This window comes from Myodes glareolus, chromosome 5 (assembly GCF_982192425.1).
Source record: "Myodes glareolus chromosome 5, mMyoGla1.1, whole genome shotgun sequence".
NCBI lineage: Eukaryota > Metazoa > Chordata > Mammalia > Rodentia > Cricetidae > Myodes > Myodes glareolus.
In genome coordinates, this window is record NC_142030.1 from 44,822,394 (window position 1) to 44,843,584 (window position 21,191).

Genomic DNA, 21,191 nt, shown 5'->3' on the forward strand with positions numbered 1-21,191 from the left:
GGGTGGAGTTCCAGGCTAGATACCACTAGCTGCTTTGGACAGTTTTCAGGGAGGTGATTAATTCAAAGTCCGTTCTTTTTTTTTTTTTTTTTTTTTTTTTACTCCCCACCCCCCACAAAGTCCGTTCTTGAAGAACGCATCTGGTGGACACAAGCAACGGCTCTTGCCTTGCTCCAGTGTCTGGGGTCATTTTGGCACTACTTTCTTTAGGCTGTCTGATCGACTCAGGACTTCTCATACCCCAGGGTGGCCTATGGCCGCTGGTAGGCTGGTCTCCCCATCATTTCCGATGCACTGACTAGCACTGCTCAAGTGACTTAGACTACATTGGGTCTGCTCTTGTCATAGGCGGGTATGGAGGTCTGTCATCAGCTGCTCTGCCGGGCAGGACAACTGCACAGTCTCAACAGCTCCCAAGTCTCCTAACAGAAGTCAAGAGCGGGCCTAGAACTCAGCTGTTAGGAGAGGTTGGAGGGGTGTGTGTGTGTGTGTGTGTGTGTGTGTGTGTGTGTGTGTGTGTATACTTTGGTGGTGGGGTGAGTTCATGGAAGCTGAGTTTACAAAGCATGCACAATTTTTGTTTTTGTTTTTTAAGTGGCTATTTTGGGCTACAATGACAGGGGAACCTGATGTTCCTTAGGCCACCCACAGTAAGGCTACTGTCCCACACCGGTCTCTCGGGCTCAGAGGCAGCCTCCCACTCGCTCTGATAGTGTTGTACCCTTCTCTCCGCCCTCCCCCGCACCACCCCACAGCCTCCTGTGGTGGCAGCCCGAGTTCCAGGACAGGACCAGGCACAGCAGGAGCCGTCCTGCAGCAGCTATAGGGTAAACCGAGGCTTCACCCGGGCCCACGTGAAGTTTTCCCACCGCGGTGCAGGTGGGCCCTGCGCGTGCACGAGTTGGTGGGTGCACGGTGCGGGTGGGGGGGTTCTCCTTGCCCCTCCCCCTGCTCCGCTGCACAGCACCCTCCTGGGGAGCGCCTCCACCCCTTCGTCCGCGTGTCCCTTTAATGCGCGCGCTCGTCAAGGTCCTCGCGTCCCTCGCCGCCCGCCGCCGTCCAGCCTCGATTTCCCACCTCCCTTTTTCCTTTCTCCTTCGCCCGCCGTTGCCTCCGCTGGCCCGGCCCGGGACTCAGCTGTCACTTTACTTTTGCGCGCGCACCTCACCGGACCCCGCGCGGGCACGCGCCGGCGGGGCGGGGCGAAAGCGCGGCTCGGGCGCGCGGGCGCGCTGCCGCAAGGCCGACGTGGGGCTCGCGCCGTTTCGGGCTCTCGGGGCGGGCAAGGCGAGTGCGCGCCTAGGAGGGGGCGCGCGCGGACGGCCGGGTGGCGGCGGCGGCGGCGGCGGCGGCGGCTCGCGGAGGCGGCGGCTTCACTCCGGGACTCGGCGTCGGAGCCGCGGTTGGAGCGCGGGCGGCGCCGCGAGGTGAGTGGGCGCGGGCGGGCGGGCGTGGCCGCGGCCCGAGCCGCGGCGGGGGGCGCGCGGGGACCCCACGCGGCGAGGGGCAGCCCGGCGAGATCCCCGCCCCCGTCGCGGCCTCAGCTCGGGCTCGCGCCCGCGGCCCCGCAGGCCTCGCTGGCCCTGCGCGTGCCCGCCGGGGCCCGCGCGCCCCTCCCCCCTCCCGCAGAGTGTGGCCCTCCTCTGCTCTCCAGGACCCCTCCCCTCCTCACCCGCGCCCGCTACAGCCGGGAACTAAGTCTCCGCAAAGTCCAGGATGGATGTCGCGGTGCAAAGTGCCCGGCTGTCCCGAGCTCTTCCCTAATTGCATAATTGCTGCACGAGGTGTCCGTGCGGGCGAGGACCCGCCCGGGAGCACCGGTTGGGTGTGTGCGTGATGCCCCGGGGTGGGGGGCGTCGCACTGGTCTTTTGTAATGCCTGGTGCAGGGCACAGTTTGGCTCCGAAGCCGGTTTTCCTCTGGCTTCTCTGCAGCCCCCACTGGCTTGATTGGAAACTGGATTTCCCCCTGCCCCCCCCCCCCGCCCCTTTGCTCCTAATGTTTTGATCCATTTACCCTTTTCCAATTTTAATGAACATAAAGCCTGGCTTCTTGTGGCTCTTTTCCCACGACTAACCAGAAATGCTCAATCCATCTTCCCTAAAGGAAATTAAGGCCGCATTAGAGACATGATCACCCTGGGCTCGGTGGTTCTTGGACCCATTTGCTGATTTGTAGGACTCTTTTCACCCCAACCCCTGTATTGTGTAATTTTGAGGGTCTACGAAAGTATTTCTATTTTAAAGTACAAAAGGATGTGCTAGGACTTACCTCTGGTTACCTTACTGTTGAGAAAGATTTTTAAAAGCTCGTCTTAGTTTTAAATCCTTGGGTTTTGGAAAAGCACGCTCTGGAAATGTGATAATCGAATCTGAATCTTGGGAATCCAAATATTTGTCTTTAACTCAGGCAGCTGGGATGCTCCTGGGCGCTTTGCAGTTTCATATGTGGGCGACAATGAAGATGGAGTGTTTTCATATGTCATACCTTGAGCTGTTTCCCCTAGGGAACGGCTCACTTCCCCCCAATCAAGAGCTTCACTGTTGTTTTGTGCATAAATATCTTTTCAGTCATATGAAAAGCTGGATAGCGCTACATGTTCAGCATATAATATAAAATATTTTACATTTTGGAAAAGTTTAGAAATCCCAAGTAGTTTTTCTACAAGATGCCGAATACAAGTTCACATTTTCCTGTCGTAGCAGCTTAAATGAGTTCTTCCTTTTTCAAGGGTTTTTTTTTTATCATGACATCTCATGATTTGAGTGGTAATGTGGACTTGACTATTGTTGGTTTCATCAGTGGGATTTGCAGCCAGATTCATTTTTATGGAGCAGGTGAATTTCATTCACCATGCTAGTAATTTACAGAGTCCAGTCACCACATAGAACGCTTAGGGAAGAAAGCTTAGAAAATCAGTGTGTTTGAATTCTTAAATGTAACATGTTTTTGGAAAATCCACCATATTATCTTATGTTTAGTTAGGAACTAAGGTTTACTTTGAATCTGAAATGAAAATACCACTTTAGGTATCTTAAGATCTTTGAAACTGTCATTGAAGGATATATTTGTGTGTAGAGCCCTGGAATTTAACTTCCTTTAGGTCAGGTAATCGTATGGAATTAGCTCTTTGGGAATTAATTTTAAAGTGACTGTAAAGATAATATTTAAAAGTTTATATTCAGGGACTTACTCATTTATACTTTAGAGAGACAGTTTTATACATATAGTTAATTGGAATGATCTATAGAGTATTATCCTTCATAAAAATTCATTGTGCCTGCGTGTGCAATCACTTTGTCCCGTATTTTTTCTGTAATCAAGGATTCAGAAAACACTCGAACGACATTCCTTTGTTTTTTGACTTCTGAAAAAGAGATGCGAAACCTTTATTTCTAAATGATTCAATAATGATTATCAGTGGCCTTGGGTGGATTTGACGTTTGTAGGTCAAGCTTTGGATGAAATGAGGTATCTTAAATCCGGAGTAGAAATAATTTCTTTAGCTGTCACACTGTAGAAATCATGCTTCTATTTAGACATTTAAATACTTTCCGTGGCAGTTTAGGATTGAACCCAGGCCTTCACATGTGTTTGGTAAGTGCTCTACCACTGAGCCACACCCCCTAAGCCTTTCAGTAGTATTTTTAGTAGTTCATCTTCTGGTCTTCTGTAGTAGTTCATGAAATTTACGGCATGTTACATCATTGAGTAGTCTATTCAGTAATTACGTAGTTGACACCTTATTAGGTGTATGTAAATGTCCGTGAAGAATACCGACCGAGGCGTGTGCAGCTATATGGATAACTCAGTGCACAGCTGTGCACAGCTGTGACTTGACATAGCGGTCGTAGCCGTGGCTGCAGTGTAAGGTAACTTTTTCTGTGCTTCCTGTGTTTGCTGTGTGATGGATTGCCTCAGGTTTAGGATGCATACCACGATTTTTCACTGATTCACATGTATTAAAAGTTTGCCAGCAGCACCTTGCCCTGAGAAATCTAACCCTAAGAGCGCTTTTTTTTTCTTTCCCCGTACATCTGCTCTGTCTGGCTTGCTGCAGTGCACATACTTAACAAGGTTTTTAGCTTTTGGTATATTTTAACTCAAAGAAGCAAGCTGAAAAAAGAATACAAATATTAAATCCAATAATAAGAACGTTAAAGTCAAATAAAAAAAATGGAAGAAAAACCAAGAAATATACTCAGACTTTTAGAGCTAGACATGAAACATACTGACATCAAATTTCAGTATTCTATTAAGTGACTTTATAGCTCATAAAAGGTGTCGTAGCCACAGAGAATGATGCTCTCCATTTCCAGAAGAGGGAGGAGAGCAGTCCCGGGTTCTGTGAGCGTTTGAGAGCTATTGGGACAGGCTATAAGGAACTGTTAGGGCTGAGAGTGGTGATGTTATGTGTGGTGTCTTTTGATGCTTCGTCCCCGTGCATCCCGATTCTTCCGGTCCTTTCCTGTGCTTATTTGTCTTATACAGAGACATTTGTCTTATGAAACTTTCAGTCTGCTAGAGGCCTGTGTTGAAAAACCACCATGGTTTTGAGCAGACTCTCGGTTGAACTGGTGAGGGTGAGAGCTGATCAGAGTTACTGGGGCATGCCTTTGGACTAGGTAATGATTGTGATGGATTGCTTTAAGTGAGGCTTCTGCTTTTGGCTGCACTGAGGAGTACTCTTGACCATATCAGGAGCAGGTTGATTTCAAAGTTTTAATGTAAGAGTAACCAAAAAAGAGTCTTTTTCAAGAGGAATTTAGATAAATCTCCTCCCACCCCCTTGTGTGTGTGTTGATGATGATGGTGTTGATGAGGATATTAGTCACAGGCAGTCTCATTTTTCAAAGACATGCCCGAGCCTTAGCTATATGATACCCAAAGTGATGACTGGTGTCTTGAGGCCCTGTAGAGTCTGGGCATGAGTTTTGTCAGTTCAGTTCTGGGTCTCTCCGCTTGTTGGGTCAGACAGGATGTAATAGCAAGGATCAAACTGGGGGTGATTGCAGTGGAATGAGATTGGGGGAGGGATATCCTTTTCGCTCCGTGCGTTCTTGTGTCTGTTATCCAGGTTATAACGGCTGCCCAGGTATCAGGGCACTGAGGAAATTGAGTTGGTAATTGGAGCTGCCCCAGGAGCATGAACTCAGAGCAAAGTGAATTTCCAACCTCGAAGGTGATTTCCTCCAGACTGAGGGAAAAAAACCAAAAACCAAAAAACTGAATCCGTCAGTGTCTCAGTTCAGTCTCTCTCTCTTAGACACGCGGTTACTCAGTGGAGCTGGGCCAGTGCCCATACCCTCGTAAGCTTGAGTTCTTGTTTGGAATCATGTGGCCTCTGTTCTGTTATCACAAAGGTTACTTCAAACAATTTCCCAGCTTAGAGGATTTTAACCTTGGCTCAGCTCTGAGGATGTATCGATTGGCTGTGAGTGTGGCAGTGTCCTGTTTCTCAGCCCTGGGCCTCCGTGCAGTGACTTGCGGGGACACTTTGCAGGTCTGTTTACCCCGTGCAGACTTCCCACAGCTGAGCACAGAGTGCGCAGCTCAGTGCCCGTGAAAATTAACCTCTCAATCCTTTTTTCTCCTGCTGCCTTTTAAAAAAGATCTACTTATTTTTATTTTCTGTGTATGGGGTTTTGTTTGCTTGCATGTCTGTGTACCACATATGTGCCTGGTGCCCAGGGAGGTCAGAGAGGGTGTCATATCTGCTGGAGCTGGAGTTACAGACCATTGTGAGCCACCGTGTGGGCGTTGGGAATGGAGCCCAGGTTCTCTGCAAGAGCAGCCAGTGCTCTTTACCTCTGAGCCATCTCTCCGGCCTCTTCTGCTGTGTCTTATGCCAGTCCTTTTGAGATGTAACTTACCTTATGAAATTAGTCTCCTCCTTTTTTGTATACACTGGAGCTTGAACTCTGCTGACATGTGCTCTGCCCAAACTATACCTCCACCATCTTAAAGTGTACAGTTTAGCCTTGGGGTTGAAGGTAGCTCAGTGGGGCTTGCCTAGCATGGTGAGACCCTGGCTTCAGTCCTCAGTGCCACAGAAGCAAAGGCCGAACACGCTGAGGCTTTTCTACTCTGACCACCGCTTAAGTTAGGAACATTGCTGTCACTCAAAGGAAACTTTCTGTCCTCTAAAAGTCACTTCCCTTCAGTCTGTCTCTGTGTCCCATGGATTTACCTGTCTGGACATTTCTAACAAGAGAGCTTTGCAGTCTGTGGTCCTCGTGTCTGGCTTCTTTTAGTGTAAAGAGTTAAGGTCTTTCCGCAGAAGCATGCAGATACCAGACTTCATTTGTGGCTGCACCATGCTTTACTATCAGTTAGAGAACGTTTGAATTGTTCCCACTTTGTTTCGTGAATAAAATACCAATATTTATGTCTAAATTTTGCATGAAATCGTAGAAAGAAAGTGTGGGCCACCCCCAGAGTTACTTGTTTTGTAAATGGACAACTCCCGTTTTTTATACCTAGTTTGGCTTCCTTTGCCTCTTAGGCTCGTTTCTCCCCGTTCTGGACGTTCCCTGTCCTAGTCCCCCCCCCCCCCCCCCAGCAGAGTAAATGAGGCTTCGTCCTGTGTTCCAGGATCTAAAATGTCCACGGAGGCACAGAGAGTGGACGACAGCCCAAGCACCAGTGGAGGGAGTTCCGATGGGGATCAGCGGGAGAGCGTCCAGCAGGAACCCGAGCGAGAGCAAGTTCAGCCCAAGAAGAAGGAGGGAAAGATATCCAGCAAGACGGCTGCCAAACTGTCCACCAGTGCCAAAAGGTACCCAGCTCCTGTCGGCTTTGCGTTTGCCCACAAGTTAGAACCCTAAACTCAGCTTTTCGCTTGCATTTAGTTACTTTTCTGGAACAAAGATCATAGAGTTTATAGCTTTCCCCCACTTTAATATAATTCTTTATATGTGTTTTAAATTGTGAGAAACTTTTAAAAGCCAATTTAGAGTCATGGCCTATTATAAAATCCGTACTTGTGGCGTATTGATATATTTCTATCTTGTTAGGAAAACATGAGCAGGACATTATAAAAGTCTAATTTGATTTATGGTTATTTGATTGTGAATATATTTTTGTATCTGGTAACAGAATAGACGTTAAGAATCTCTTGACTAGGAATGGGGAGTGGGGAGATGGTTCAGTGGGCAAAGGGCTTGTTGCCGAGTCTGGATTAGTGTCACCCCTATAAAAACTGGGTGTTGTAGGGCACATCTGTAACCACAGTGCTCTGGGTTGGGGGTGTGGGAGTGCGGAGGGAGTATGTGTGTGTGGAGGGGACACAGGTGGGTCCTGTAACTCACTGGCCATCAAGCCTTGTCCAGTCAGCGAGCTCCAGGTTTAGTGAAGAGATTCTATCTCAACCCCAGAAGAAAAAAAGACAAAAAACAAACAAACAAACAAACAAAACCCAGGATGAACAGGGAGTGAAAGGGGAGATAAGTGATGTTGACCTCTGGCTTATCCATGAGTTCACACACACACATGTACACACACACACAGAGACATACCACACACACACATACATTCTCTCTCTCACACACACACTTGTTCACACATGTACACACATATACCACTATTGAAGTAATTGTTAGTGATAACCCTCTCAGTTGGTAAAGTCAGAATCGCTAGTGTTAATGCATCTTGATTTCATTACATTCGCTGGGGGCTGGTCTTGATACCGGCTTCCTTTCTCCCTAGAGAACGGATAGATCTGGAAAGGAGATACTTGGATGATGCTCTATCGCTACTTCAACCTCTTACAGTGATCGGCACGTCAGTGGGCTCAGAGGGAATCTGCTTTGATAGCATTTTATTATAGCCTGGTGCTTGGAAGATAATTTGAAAGGCAGATTATGTTCTGTGGACTTGTACTTGCTTGTGATTTTATGTTCATTAATACCTTTTTAAAGAATAAAAATAGCAAGTAGGTGTTAGTTTAACTTTCTTCTCAGCACATGTGACTACAGGTACAGGAAATGCTCCTGAATGATAAATTTATAAACCACTGGAAGATATGATTAGGAAATGCATTTTCTCCAAACCAGAGACTGTGTCCTTCTAACTGAGTCCTTCCCACAGGCCCAGGTTAGCCTTTGTAGGCCCTCTGGCAAAAGTAATGGTAACTGGTTGGCAAGACATCCAAGCTGACTAGATGCAGGGTATCCAACTCTCTGATATCCTGTTGTGACGCTGTGATCCACAGATGTGTTAGGTCACCGATATAGCTGTCCTGACGCTGGGATCCATAGATGTGTTAGGTCACCATCATCGCTGTCCTGATGTGTGCAGCCTGGATACGCCTGCCTGAGTATCCACTTTTTCCTTGCCAGAATCTCTGACCACTGGTGAGGGATTTATATAAAGTCAGATAGCTGCTGATATTTACCAGTGTAAACTGGAACACGCTAGGGCAGGGAAACGTTTCTGTTTCTCTTTGCTGTTATACCCCGTGGCCAGGAGGCCTAGCAGAGTGACTTTTCTCCCCTAAGGTAGAGTGCAGACACCTGCTCTTGCTAAGTGGGTAGGGTGGATAAGAAAGGCCAGGAGGGGAGCAATGTAACATTTGGTAAAAACTGGGTTGGGGTGGTTGGGTAAGACTATCCAAATCCAGGTCTTATGCAGTTCCATCTAGAAACTCAAAGCCAGCCCCGAGCTGCCAACACTGAAGGTTTTCAGAGCTGCTTCCGGCAGGGGAGAGAGAGAACAAGACAGATGTGTGGGGACTGGTCCTGCTGACCTGTTCTCTGCTCCCCTATGACTGTTGATCACTAGAGATTTTTCGTTTCTCTTCCTCAGGACAAAGCCTGCCTTTGAAGGAAGGTATGCTGTTTAGTGTGGAACCATTTACCACTATGTTTTAGAAAGCACACCCTAATGGTTTCATGAGTCAATTATGGATGAAAGGCCCCCCCCCCCCGATTTTTTTGTTTGTTTGTTTTTGGAGTCAGGTTTTCTCTGTGTAAAAACTATCCTGGCTGTAGGCTTTGTAGACCACGCTGACCTCAAACTCAGGGATCTGACTGCATTGCCTCCCAAGTGATGGAACTAAAGGCGTGTGCGAAAGACCCTCTTTAAATAGGAGATAAAACCAACTTTAGAGATGGTTCTCTGTGCCTCATCCTGGTTGACATCCAATAGAAAATAGCATTCATGCTGCTGTATAGTAAATGTGTATAAGGTAAAGTGTGTGAAGCTGTTTACATGTAAAAATGCTGCTTGGTTGCTAAATTGTTGATATAAAAAATTAAGGTTTGTTTTTAAGGTTCTAAAAATGTGGGAAAATGGAGAATCACAGAAGGGAAGGGGCCTCCTTCACACCCACTGACCCTGTGCCTCGGCTAGTCAGCGCTCTCTCTTCTTGCTGTTTTAAAGCTTTGAGCTTGTTTCAGAAATGAGGCTTTCCTTTGGTCCTGGGGTTTCACTGAGGACCTAAAATAAAATTTTAATTTGTATTTAAAAAAGAATGAGTCACTATTTATGTGAAAAGTCTTCCTGGGCGCAATAATTCTGTGAGATAAGAGGCGGCAGCAAAGCTTGTACCCAGGAGACATGATGTGCTTGGAGCCCAGGTTCCAGTACTTCGTAGCTCTCTGCCTTGGACGCAGCTTAGGGTCTCTATCTAGTTATACTTTCCCTTACTTCAGGATGGGGATGTGCTTGAGATAGACCCAGGCTGCATAGCCCAGACTGGTCTTGAACCGGAGATCTTCTTGCCCCAGTGTCCCAAGGGCTGTGGTTACAGGTACGCTACCATGCCCAGCTCACGCAGCTTTTCTCTTTTGGAAAATTAAGATAATGGTGCCCTTCTCAGAGAGCTGCCATGAGTTTGTATTTTGCTTATAGTAAGCTCTTGAAAATAGGTCCTGTCAGCGAAACTGCGTGCCAGTTACTGTCTGCAAGGATATTTTTCAGTTCCATTTGGTGCAAGCGTTGGCACAGTGACACTGCTGTTCATCTCGAGGACTTAGTGTTGGTATTCTAGGGCTACTCGACGCTGTAATTAACCCATTTTCTAGTAACTCAGGTAAAGTGCTTTTCACTTAGGGGCTCGGTTACTAAGTGAATTGTAATATTAGAGTTTTAAGATTAATAATTACTGTAATAAATCTACTATAATTGTAGAATTAATGTGTTGTAGAAATGTTTCCTTAAAATATCTCATTCTTGAGGTATCACAAAATAGGGTTCTACACATTTAAGTGTTGAAACAGCAGCCTCAAGTTCTGCCTTTTTTAGCATCCAGAGGGAAGGTTACATCTATGATACATTACTCTTTGAAAACGGTTTTATCTTTGTGTGTTCCTACCACAGTTGCTTTTCCTGAAGTGTCTGTGCTCCTCTGTGGTATTTGCAAATATGTAGTTGGACAGTTATATGATGTCCAAAATGACAAATGTATAAAATTTTGATTAAATTACTAGTCAGTTCCATAAAACATCTATTTTGAGTCCTCATTGAATTGACTCTGCCTCTTTCACATTGGTATTTCAATAAATATGAATTTTTAAATCAGATTTATTTCAGATTAGTTTGCTCAGAGTTGACATTGTATTGTTACTAGACTTTGAGTGTAGTGCCATTCTAGAAGGCATATTAGGTTTTCAGCTTCATGCTTTTGTTAGGCTGAAAGGTGGATTTCAGTATGTTCCAGTGTGATCTTTTGTTCTATGGTGGACTCTTCAAAGTTTGCTTATAATGACTGTATATCCTTGACGTGCACATTTTAAAGCTTTTCCGTGTTTTGTAGTCGGCAGGCATTTTACAGTTGATGCACACTGTGAATTGATGACTTGTCCTAAGTCAGTGGTCTCTTAAAATGACAGGTCCCTGGTACTTCTCAGCATTCAGAATTAAATTCTGGGCTTATGTGCCATGGCAGTTGTTTTATTCTAGAGACTGTTTCGTCATTAAAACTTTGGTTCCTCAGGTGAGTCTGAATGAATTATGACTGTTAAGCACCCCCTTCCTGTATCTTCTTTAAAAAAAAAAAAGCAGCCAATAGCCTCACAGGTTGACAGCATGGTTGGCTCATGCCCTCTTGGACACAGCATTGTGTTAGTTACGTCAAGTAACTGCAAACGGGTGAACTTGGCTTTGGCTCTCTAGGGAAGACTAGGGAAGAGTGTGCACTCGCTAGCTTGCCTATCAGAGTCTTGGGTTATAGCATATCGGATGATGGGAATTGGAAACACAGCCGGTTATCTTGTTGGCTTATGGCTAAGACAGTTGTTAAAAGTAATCCTTTAGTTTGCCTTAGAAGAGAATTAATTGTCTCAGTCTTTCTTGTTTATGTGGAGTCACCGGCCTTAGTTTCCTTCCTGTAAATGAGGATGGATAGAGCAATATTAGAGAATTCTGTGTGATTTGTTTAATTCATTCTTAGTGTCCTCAGATCATCACCTGAAAGGTACCCTCTAAGGGTGAAGTACTGACACTTTCTCATTGTCAGGACGTGAAATAACTCTCCCTTACTCCTTATTTAAGATAGAGAAACTTAGTAGATTCCACAATCACAGTTTTTGGAGATTGAATTGAATTGCTGTCACTTAATATAGAAGGTCACCTTGCAATTGCTTAAATAGCAGTTCTTTGTATAATCCTTTCTGTCCGGGGAAACAGCCATTCTTAGGTAATGGTAGCTCAAAAATACATTGTAATATATTGGCTTATTGCTTAGAGTTGTGAATTTACCAGGAAATTACTTTTGTATGGAATAATATATGGACCCATGGATGCTGGGAGAGAAATTTGGGTTCTTTTGGGGAATTCTGACAAGAATTTAGGATTTTTGTCAAATTCTTTTTTTTTTTAAATTGACTTTTTGAAAATCCCGATAAAGTTCTTTTAGATTAAAATAGTTTTCAGCTGGGTGTGTCTGGTACACATCTGTAATCTTAGCACTTCGGAGTTCGAGCTCAAATCACCCAAGGCTGCATAGCTGTACTCGGTCTCAAAATCAGGATTCGTTCGTAGTTTAAAGGTGCTCTTTGAGTGCTTGCTTCTTGTTTCCTTTTTCTAATTTTAGAAACAGTTGATAGAAGTCACTTGTGGCTGCAGAGATAGCTCAGAGGTTAAGGGCATGAAGTGTTCCTGAGAGAATCGGCGTTCCATTCCCAGCACCCGCATGAAGCAGCTAACAGCTGCCTGTCACTCCAGCTCCAAGGGGTTGGATGCCACCATCCAATCTGTGTCTGCACTCATGTGCGTGGGTTTACATATATACACATGCTATACCTAATTAAAAACAAAAGAGAAGACACATTTGAAAAAGTCACACATCTCTCAAGCAAATCGCCCAAGGTAGGGAGTTTTTTTCTTAATGGGAAGCAATAATGTTTCTGCACCCCTTCCTCCAGATAGCCCCCACAGTTTTGATTTTTTTAATTTATTTTTATTTATGTGTATAGGTAACTGGCCTGCGTGTTTGTTAGTGTACCACATGCATTGCTTAGTGCTAGAGGAGGCTCGAAGAGGCCGTCGGATCCCTGCAATGGAGTCGTGGGCAGTTGTGAGCTTTGTGTGGGTGCTGGGAAGCAAACTCAGACTCCTCTGGAAAAGCTGGTACTTTTAATCTCTGAGCTGTCCCTCCAGTCCTAGTCTTGACAATTTTTGAAGAAACCTTGTAGATATCTCTGGTTTTAACCCTGCTTTTAAATTAGCAAATACTACCTTTTGGCATCTTGCTCTGAAATACAAGTATTTAGTTAGCTTTCCTAGCCCTCTTTCTATTCTAGACAATATATTTAAACTTTCATTTCCTTCACATTCTCATAGTATTTTTTTGGTGCAGGCTTTAACAAATGGGGATACTAATACTGTAATTGTGTGATAATTTTTTCCCTGCTACCCCTCATTGACTTGTAGATTTTTTTTGTTTTGTTTTTAAGATTTATTTATGTTTACTTCATAGGTTTAAGATTTGTTTTCCCCTAGGAGGCCATAATAGGGCATCAGATCCCCTGAAACTGGAGCAACAAACATTTGTGAGCCACCATGTTGGGTGCTTAGAACCGAGGTTCTCTGTAGGGCAAGTGAGTGCTCTTAGGCACAGAGCTGCTTCCCCAGCCCTCTGCCCTGGGAGTTATTAGCTACCATTAATGTTACACCGTCAAGGGCCAGCATTTGTGATGTTTACATGGAATAGCAGCTGCACCCTGTCTTCTGTGCAGTCAGCTAGTGAAAGGTCACCCAGTTGTCTGGGTGTGGATGGTCAACCCAGGCGGAACAGCATGGGGAGTTAGATTTCCTGCAAACTCCCTGTGACTCCTGAGCTGCAAATTAAGTCAGAGCATTTAGTCAAATAGATCAACCCCTTCACATAACGTGTCATTTGATTAAAAATATACTGCATCTGAGCTTCCTTCATACTTGATTTACGCTTTCTTACACGAGTTTCTTTTCCTTTTGGGATTTTAATTTTTTTCCTATCCCTGTATCCTTTAATCATTAATTTTAAGTTTTATTTTTATTTTTTGGTGGTACTGGGGTTCAAATCCAAGACCTTAGATACTCTGGGCAAATGCGATTCCACAAAACTACACCTCCATTTGTTTTGAAATTTTATTATGTTTTGATACATTCTAAAGCTTACTTTCGTCAATTGCAGCCTGTGTGTTTTCCACTTTTCAGACTGTTTTCCTTTGTAGTTTATTCTCTTGCATTTTGCACTCCCTTTTCCTGAAAGGGGATGTGAGTCTGCCGGTGCTCAGCTTACCATAGTTAGCCCGGACTCACCCCTCGCACCCAGAAAGCCTGTTTTATGCCTCTTTTCAGGCCTTTGGTACTTGTATTTTTTTCACTTTTGAGTCAGCTTATTCATATGCAAATGGTAATTACAGAGTGTTAAGGATAAAGGGCTCATCAGGCTCCTGTTTGCTAGCCTGCTCACTTTCTAGAACAGAAGCTGAGGCACACAGAACAGGTGAGAGTTGTGTCTTTGCTGGTGTCTGCAGCTAATGGCCCAAAGGAAAACTAAAATGAAAGTTTTTTTGACTTTATCAGTCTTGATCTCTGTCAAAATGCCTCAACCCTGAGTGTGGATTAGAGACACGAACACTATGGTTGTGTTGCTGTTTCTTTAGGAAGTTAGTAGTAGTCCTGTAGGAGGAATCATGTTTACGTTAGTAGTTCATTTGTTGGCTTAAAAGATATATAGGAAGAGGGTTGGCAAGATGGCTCAGCAGATAAAACATTTGTCACCAAGCCTGACAAGTTGAATTTGATCCCTGGAGCCCACAGGAAGAAAGGAGAAAAGTAATCTCCCGGGTTGTCCTCTGAGTGTGTGTGTGTGTGTGTGTGTGTGTGTGTAAGAATATAATAAAGGATCACAAATAAATAAATATAAACAAAGATATAGAGTGAAATAGTTTAAGCATGCATGTTATTTAAACCTTTTTAAGGTACTTTAGTTAGCTGTCACTCATGCATTCGCTACCCTAATTATGCAGCTCTCCTAATAACCTCACTTATGAATGAAGCTGCTTTTGGGAGTGCTGTATTTGTTGTAACGAAACCTCCGTTTAGTAAGGTGTGAGCCATAGATAGGAGTGCCAGCAGCACTCAGAAAGCAGTGGGGGCACTGCTAGTGTCTCTGAATGCACATAAGATGTTAGGTGTGGCTACAGACCCAAGTGGAACGCTGTGCATGAATGGACTGGGGGTGTAGCTCATTGGTAGTGATGTGTTTAACATCTGCGAGTCCATGGGTTTTATTCCTGGAAACAGACCTCCCACCCCATAACATGAGGGTAAAGGCAAGTTTCAGAATAGTTTCCTTCTTCACATCAGACTCATTCAGTGACTTTAAAATACTGCATACAGTATTCAGGTGGAGGAGGAGGAGCCACTTGTTCATTTTCCGGACACCCAGATTCCGAAATAACCACACAGAAACTGTATTAATTAAACCATTGCTTGGCCAATAGCTTAAGCATATTTTTAGCTAACTCTTATATCCTGAACTAATCCATCTCCATCAATCTACATATTACCACGTGGCTGTTGTTTACCCGGTAAAGTTCCATCCTGCTTCTGTCTCTAGCAGGGCTCCATGGCTTCTCCTCAGTCCGCCTTCTTTCTCCCAGCATTTAGTTTAGTTTTCCCCGCCTACCTCTGTTCTGCCCTGCTATAGGGTCCTAAGATAGCTCCTTTATTAACCAATGGTATTCACAGCATACAGAGGAGAATCCCACATCATTCAGGTATAATGTATACAGTATTCAGGTATACTGCACACACTATTCAGATATGATGTGCACAGTATTCAGGTATGTACAGCAGAAGGAACGGGTGGTGTCAGGCTTGAAAGCTGCAGCCTGCTGTGATTATTACCAACGTCTGGGTCTCAGGTTGGAATCAGATACTTACCTTTCTTTATCAGATGTCTTCAGCTTGTTATTCTAAATGGGGTGTTCTAGACAAACCAGAAGTGAGAATTTGTGTTAGAATTCTTACGACTTCTAAATCACATGGCAGCTGTTTGAAATTAAACTCAACATTTTGGTGAATGCTGTTAATTTTTTTCTTATCTGGACCCCCAGTTATGAAGTCCTGCAGTGGATCCAGCCGCTTGCCTATCTAGAAAGAGACACTACATAAAATATGTAAAATGGAAAAATTGATTTTGACCCAAACTGAGGAGGGAATCTTTCTCAGTCTGCCTTTATCTTCCATCTCATGGCCACCAAGAGTAGACAGAATAAAAGCCAGAAAGTATACACATGAGGTTTAAGCTCTCAGCGTGGACCACTGAGCTCAGGCAATGCTAGAGCTTTGGAGTGGAGTGGGAGAGGGGTGGTGGCGTTTGCTGTCTTTGTACCAGAGCTCTGTTCCCTGGGAGGAGCTAGAGCTGAGAAGGACAATTTTCTGTTTTGGGAAATAAAAATCCTCATTCTGAGGGTTGATGAAGCCATAGTGTTGCTTCCGTTATGGAATAATGGCTAGCATGCCATCAGTGGATGGCCTCCTGCCACCCTGAGTATGTCCATTTTCAACATGGGGAGAAAGGGCGATTTTGTTGCAGTAGATGGACTTCCTGCAGGTTAGTGTTTCTCATAAGTGCGTGTGAATGGGAGGTACGGCTGTGCAAGTACAGCCTACTGAAACAGGTTGAGCGTGAAGACATTTCAACATGATTTTCCTTGTCTTCTTTTAAAGAATTCAGAAGGAGCTTGCAGAGATCACGCTGGACCCCCCTCCCAACTGTAGGTAAGGACTCTGGTTTCATTTTCGTGTCTGTTTTGTAGAAGGTGCATTTGAATAAGGAGTGAAGACAGCACGGTGGCTTGGACTTAAGAACGGGGTAGTGATCGGCTGTGTGCAGAAACTCTCGCGAGCGTGACTGAGCTGGACCGGCGTTGTCCACAGTGGGGCTGTGCCCTCGTGAGGTGTTGGGGTTACAGGGCAATGCATACAATTATCTCCCGTTGGAAGAGATATCTCGGCCTTAAATGATGTCTGTAATGTCGTAGAATGAAAGTATGGCTAAAATACTTGTGTTTGATAGTTAATTCAATTTAACTTGTTGGAAAAAGCACCAAAGCTCTCGCGGGGCTTTTCTGTGCTTTCTGTCGTGTCTTTGGTTGTTGATGGAGCTGAATAGTAATGAGTGGTTTGAGGCAGTCGGAGTGAAATTTTCTTTTAGTGACTACATTTCCCGTATTTTTCTGGTCAGTGTTTATTTGGAGGAAATAAAAGTATTTGCCCAGAAGTGATTGATACACAGGTACCTGGAGGAAGAAGAGAAAAATAACTTCCTGCCTGTGCTGGTCTCAGGCCAGCGTGATAATTGGATGGTGGCTGTTGGCTATTTTAAGCCCTTTATTTTTGCTTTGGCTCATGAGGTCAGTATTGGAACTAGGCCAACATGGAGTTTCCCTGCCTTAAATTGAATGTCTCAAACATTGACAGTGAGAGGGCAGATTAAAAAAGGACAGTGTTTCCCATGCTGATTCAGTACAGTTCCGATCTTGTTTTTCTCATTTTCATATGAAAATGAACCTCTTGCCGATGGTCACATGGATGTTTGGGTCCTTGGTGGCTTAGTTTCATCTGGGAAGCGTTCTGATGAGGCTTATGTTTGCGGTGACTCTGTTTGGTTCTTTATTTAAGCATCACGCACAGTGCACAGAGTTGCAGGGATAATGCTGTGCACTTAATTGAGTCTTTCTTTGTGGGGGGTAAGACCATTTACTGTCCGACTCTGACATGCTTGAGACCGAGAGTACAGTTGTCTCAGGTGATGGAGACTGATGTGGGGAGAAATTCCAGATGGAATTAGATTTTTTAAAAAATCCATTCTTTCCTGGGATATTATTTTTTTAATAATGTTACTCCTTTTTAAAAGAAAAAATGAAACTATTTCAGCAACATATATTTGTAACCTTTGAAAAACTAGTGGGTAAGTATATAAACTTCATTTTTTTTGCTTGAATTATTATATATTTGATTGATTCATAGTAAATCTGTCCACCTGTATTTCTTTTTGTGGTATTGAGGGTGGAACTTGGAGCCTTGGATATGACAGACAAGTTTCCTACCACTGAATTGCATCTCCAGCCACTGTTACTTTGAGACAGGATCTCATTATGTATCACACACTGGCTTTGAACCCTTCCTCTTTCTTCCTCAGCCTCCTGAGCACTGGGATTGCATGCATGTACCCCTGTGCTCAGCTTACCCCCAGCATAGTTCACTGGGAATGTGGTTAGTGTCTGCAGAAAAAGAAGGATGATGAACTCCGGTTTGCTTTTGTTCAGAGCTGACTTTTGTGGTTGATGTTTAAAGGATCTGGTGTGCCGACTAAGGACCTAGCTGACGATAATATAGCAAGTGAATGTCTCCCATGTAACGGGGGAATCCCTCCCTGAGTCTGTGTGCTACTCTCATTTTTAGAAAAAGGCTACAAAGTCTGTCCTTTGGTCCATGGACAGTTTGTAGTCAGCTCTCCCAGACGACGCTGCGGGGGCATGTTTGGGGCTCTACTTGTTCAATCAGACAGGGAGGGGAGAGGAGGATTGGATCTCTGGGTCATCTGGCTGTGTCTGTGGAGGTGTCACTTTGCACACAGTACACGACTCAGTCTGTTAGGCTAGATACGGAGACTCTGGGTTTTGATCCCTATTTTAATGTGATGTCTAGTAAAGAAACACGAGGAACAGATTGAAGGAACAAACAAAGTTTTAGCTATCATATAGGCCTTGAGTGAAATAACTATTCCCCCACTCCAATTTCATATTCAGTGGGGACAGCCATAGTTGTGTGAGCCATTTCCAGAGGGAATTGTCTTGTAGTAGAGAATTGGCTCACTCCACCCCACCCTATAGGTGTTGAAGGAACCTAAATCTTCTTTTATCTTTTTGGTATTAAGCATGAAATATGGTGCTAAATATGTGATCTCCCTGTTACCTCTCCAGTAGTTCTTCAATAGAGCGCCCACAAGTGATTTAACAGGCTAAATTATTTTATGTAGGAAGAACACGTTTGCACGTGTTAAATTTTCTTTGCATTTTTTTCTCTTGAGAAAGGTAAAAATAAAATACATGGTTTTTTTTGGGGGGGTGTCTGTGCTTGTTTTTTAAGGTGGGTTAATTTTTCCTTTATCAGTTTTCTTTTATGTACATTAGAGTATAAATGTTTAGAGTGTAAATGTTTCAAAACAGTTAACTTCATTATATGTCCAAGAAAAGGTTTCTGCCCATAGAGTCTGCCTGTGGGGTCATAGCTAGAGGAAATTATCCGTCTCTTTTGAGTGAAAATGTGTATGAGGTGTGAGATCAGAGTTGAACTGCAGCTGTTCTGGGTTGCCCACACCATTTGTTAAAGACGAGACCTGGCTGCTGAGTTGTCTCTTTCTCTGCCTTTCTCTCGCCGTTTTCTAAGTTCTGGACAAACTAATGGATGGATTCCATTATGGATTTTTCATGCCTACATGCTGTTGTACTTTGTTCTGACTTGTCCCTCTCTCCTGCTTGCCCCTCCTGTGACCCTTGCCCCTCCCAGTGGTTCCTTTTCTCTCTTGAGTCCTCCCTCCTGCTCTCTGCCACATAGATCCTTTTATGTTCTCTCACCAAAATATTTCCCCACTGTCTTCAGGATTCCCTCCTTTTCTTTTTTTGATGGCCTGCATGCATGCATGTGCATGGATACACACACACACACACACACACACACACACACACACACACACAGTTTAAATCTAGGTTCTACATGTGAGAATACGTGGCCTTTGAGTCTGCATATATTGCTTGACATAATAATTCCCAGTTTCATCTATTTCCCTGCCGATGTTATGATTTCGTTTCTCTTTATAGCTGAGTAACATTCCATTGTGTGTCCGTGCCACATTTTCGTTATCCACTCATCTGGTGATGGACATCAGGATTAAACCTCAGTAAACGAGCGTCCCTCTGGTGTGTCACTTTGAAGTTCTTTGGTGACACTCCAGTGGCTCAGACGGCTTGTATGGCAGTTCTAGCTGTGTTTTTCAAGGAACCTCCATACTAATTTTCCATACTGACTACACCAGTTTACCCTCCCACCTGTAGTGAACAGGGTTTCCTCCCCCAGGACTCTCTGGCATTTGTTTTCAAAGTAATGGTCATTCTACCTAGAGTGACTGGGATCTCAGAGCAGTTTTAATTTGCTTTCCCCCCCTGACTAATTGTGTATTCAATACATTTTTTCAAGTGTTTATTTGCCATTGTATTTCTTCTTTTGAGAAATATATTTTCAGCATACTAGCCTGTTTATTAATTGGATGATTTGTTCTAATTTTTACAGTTCTTTATATATTCTAAATATTAATTCTCTGTCTGATGTGTATTTGGCAGAATTTTTTTTCTCATTCTATAGGCCATCTCTTTACTCTGAAGATCTTTCCTTAGTAATTCCACTTGCCAATCCTTGGGATTATTTCCTGTGCTTCTGATGAATTATCTTGATACCCCTGTTGGGAGTCACTGGGTTGTAAATATGAAGATTTATTGCTGAACTCTCTGTTCTTTCTGCGTGTGTGTGTGTGTGTGTGTGTGTGTGTGTGTGTGTGTGTGTGTGTGTGTGTGTGGTTTCCTTATGCCAGTACCACATATTCTGGTTAGTGTGTCTTTTGTGAGCGTGAGCCGGGCTGTGTCCATCCTCCGGCTGGCATGGTTCTCCTCATCTCTCCCCATTACTCAGGTTTTCTTAGCTGCCACCTCTTCTGTGACACTGACCCACTGTAATGATGAAGAGAGTAAGTTAGTAGAGGAAAAGGGATGTTCTAGATCATTGTTATTGAAACAGTATGAAGGGAAGGTATTCGTGTGTGTGTGTTTGCATGTATGTATGTGTGTATGTATGTGTTTAGGTGTATGCATGAGTGGGTATGTATGTTTCTTGAAACTGTATTATAGCAGTAAGTAGGATTCTGTGCCTGTGTGGTGGTGTCTGTAGGGAGAACACCCAGTTGAGAAGTCTTGTTGGCCTCACAGCTTCTTTTCCCTTCTGGTTGGTTGCTGTAAGAGCAGAGTAACAGTCTGTGGAAATGGAAGAATGGCTGTGCAAGATATTTAGTTTTTTTATTGCTTGGAACTTAAGCACCTTGCTCAGGGTTACATAGGCAAAAGCTGATGATTTGAATTTAATAAATTCAAGTGTTTTTTTTATTCTTTGAACATTTCATATGTTTCTATGATGTATATTGACCACATCCATCGACTCTCACCCCCGCAACTCTTCCCGGTCCCCTGCCCCACCTCCTTCCCAGCTGTGTGAGTCCTGTTAATCCTGCACACAAGCGCATGGGTGTGTGCCCATCCAGCATCCCAGCGACCACATCCCAAAGGAGAGTGACTCCCTCAGCAGTCACCAACTGCAGGCAGCCCCTCTGATAGGAGTGGGGCCCTTCCCCTTCCCTGGTGTGCGCAGTGCAGACACCATAGCTCCTGTGATTTGATGCATCCTGCAGCTACCCCGTGTCCAGAAGCCCGCATCCCACAGTTCTCCTCCCCAGCCGCTGGTTGTTGCTTTCTGGAGTTCCCTGAACCTTGGGGGGTTGATGGAGAGGACCCATCTACAGTGCTGCACTCCGAGTTGTCATCCTCAGCATTGTGACCAGTTAGAAAACAGCATTAATCCTTCAAGAAGAAAATCCTTTAATCAAGGTTTAAAGTAGCGGGGCTCTGTGGCTCTGACTATCTAGCATAG

At 44.4% G+C, this 21,191-nt stretch overlaps 1 protein-coding gene across 2 annotated transcripts in view; it reads left to right on the plus strand.

The window, feature by feature from the left end:
• Positions 1-1,286: 1,286 nt before the first annotated feature.
• Ube2e2 (ubiquitin conjugating enzyme E2 E2) overlaps positions 1,287-21,191 on the plus strand; it is a 275,412-nt gene continuing 255,507 nt past the window's right edge. Inside the window, exons 1-3 of one of the 2 annotated variants that reach the window (XM_085687893.2) lie at positions 1,287-1,427; positions 6,594-6,777; positions 16,164-16,214. In XM_085687893.2, the coding sequence (XP_085544019.1) occupies positions 6,602-6,777; positions 16,164-16,214 (227 nt within the window). In that variant the 5' untranslated portion in view covers positions 1,287-1,427; positions 6,594-6,601. The remainder of the gene's footprint in view (positions 1,428-6,593; positions 6,778-16,163; positions 16,215-21,191) is intronic. The other variant, XM_085687894.2, reaches the window with a different exon arrangement.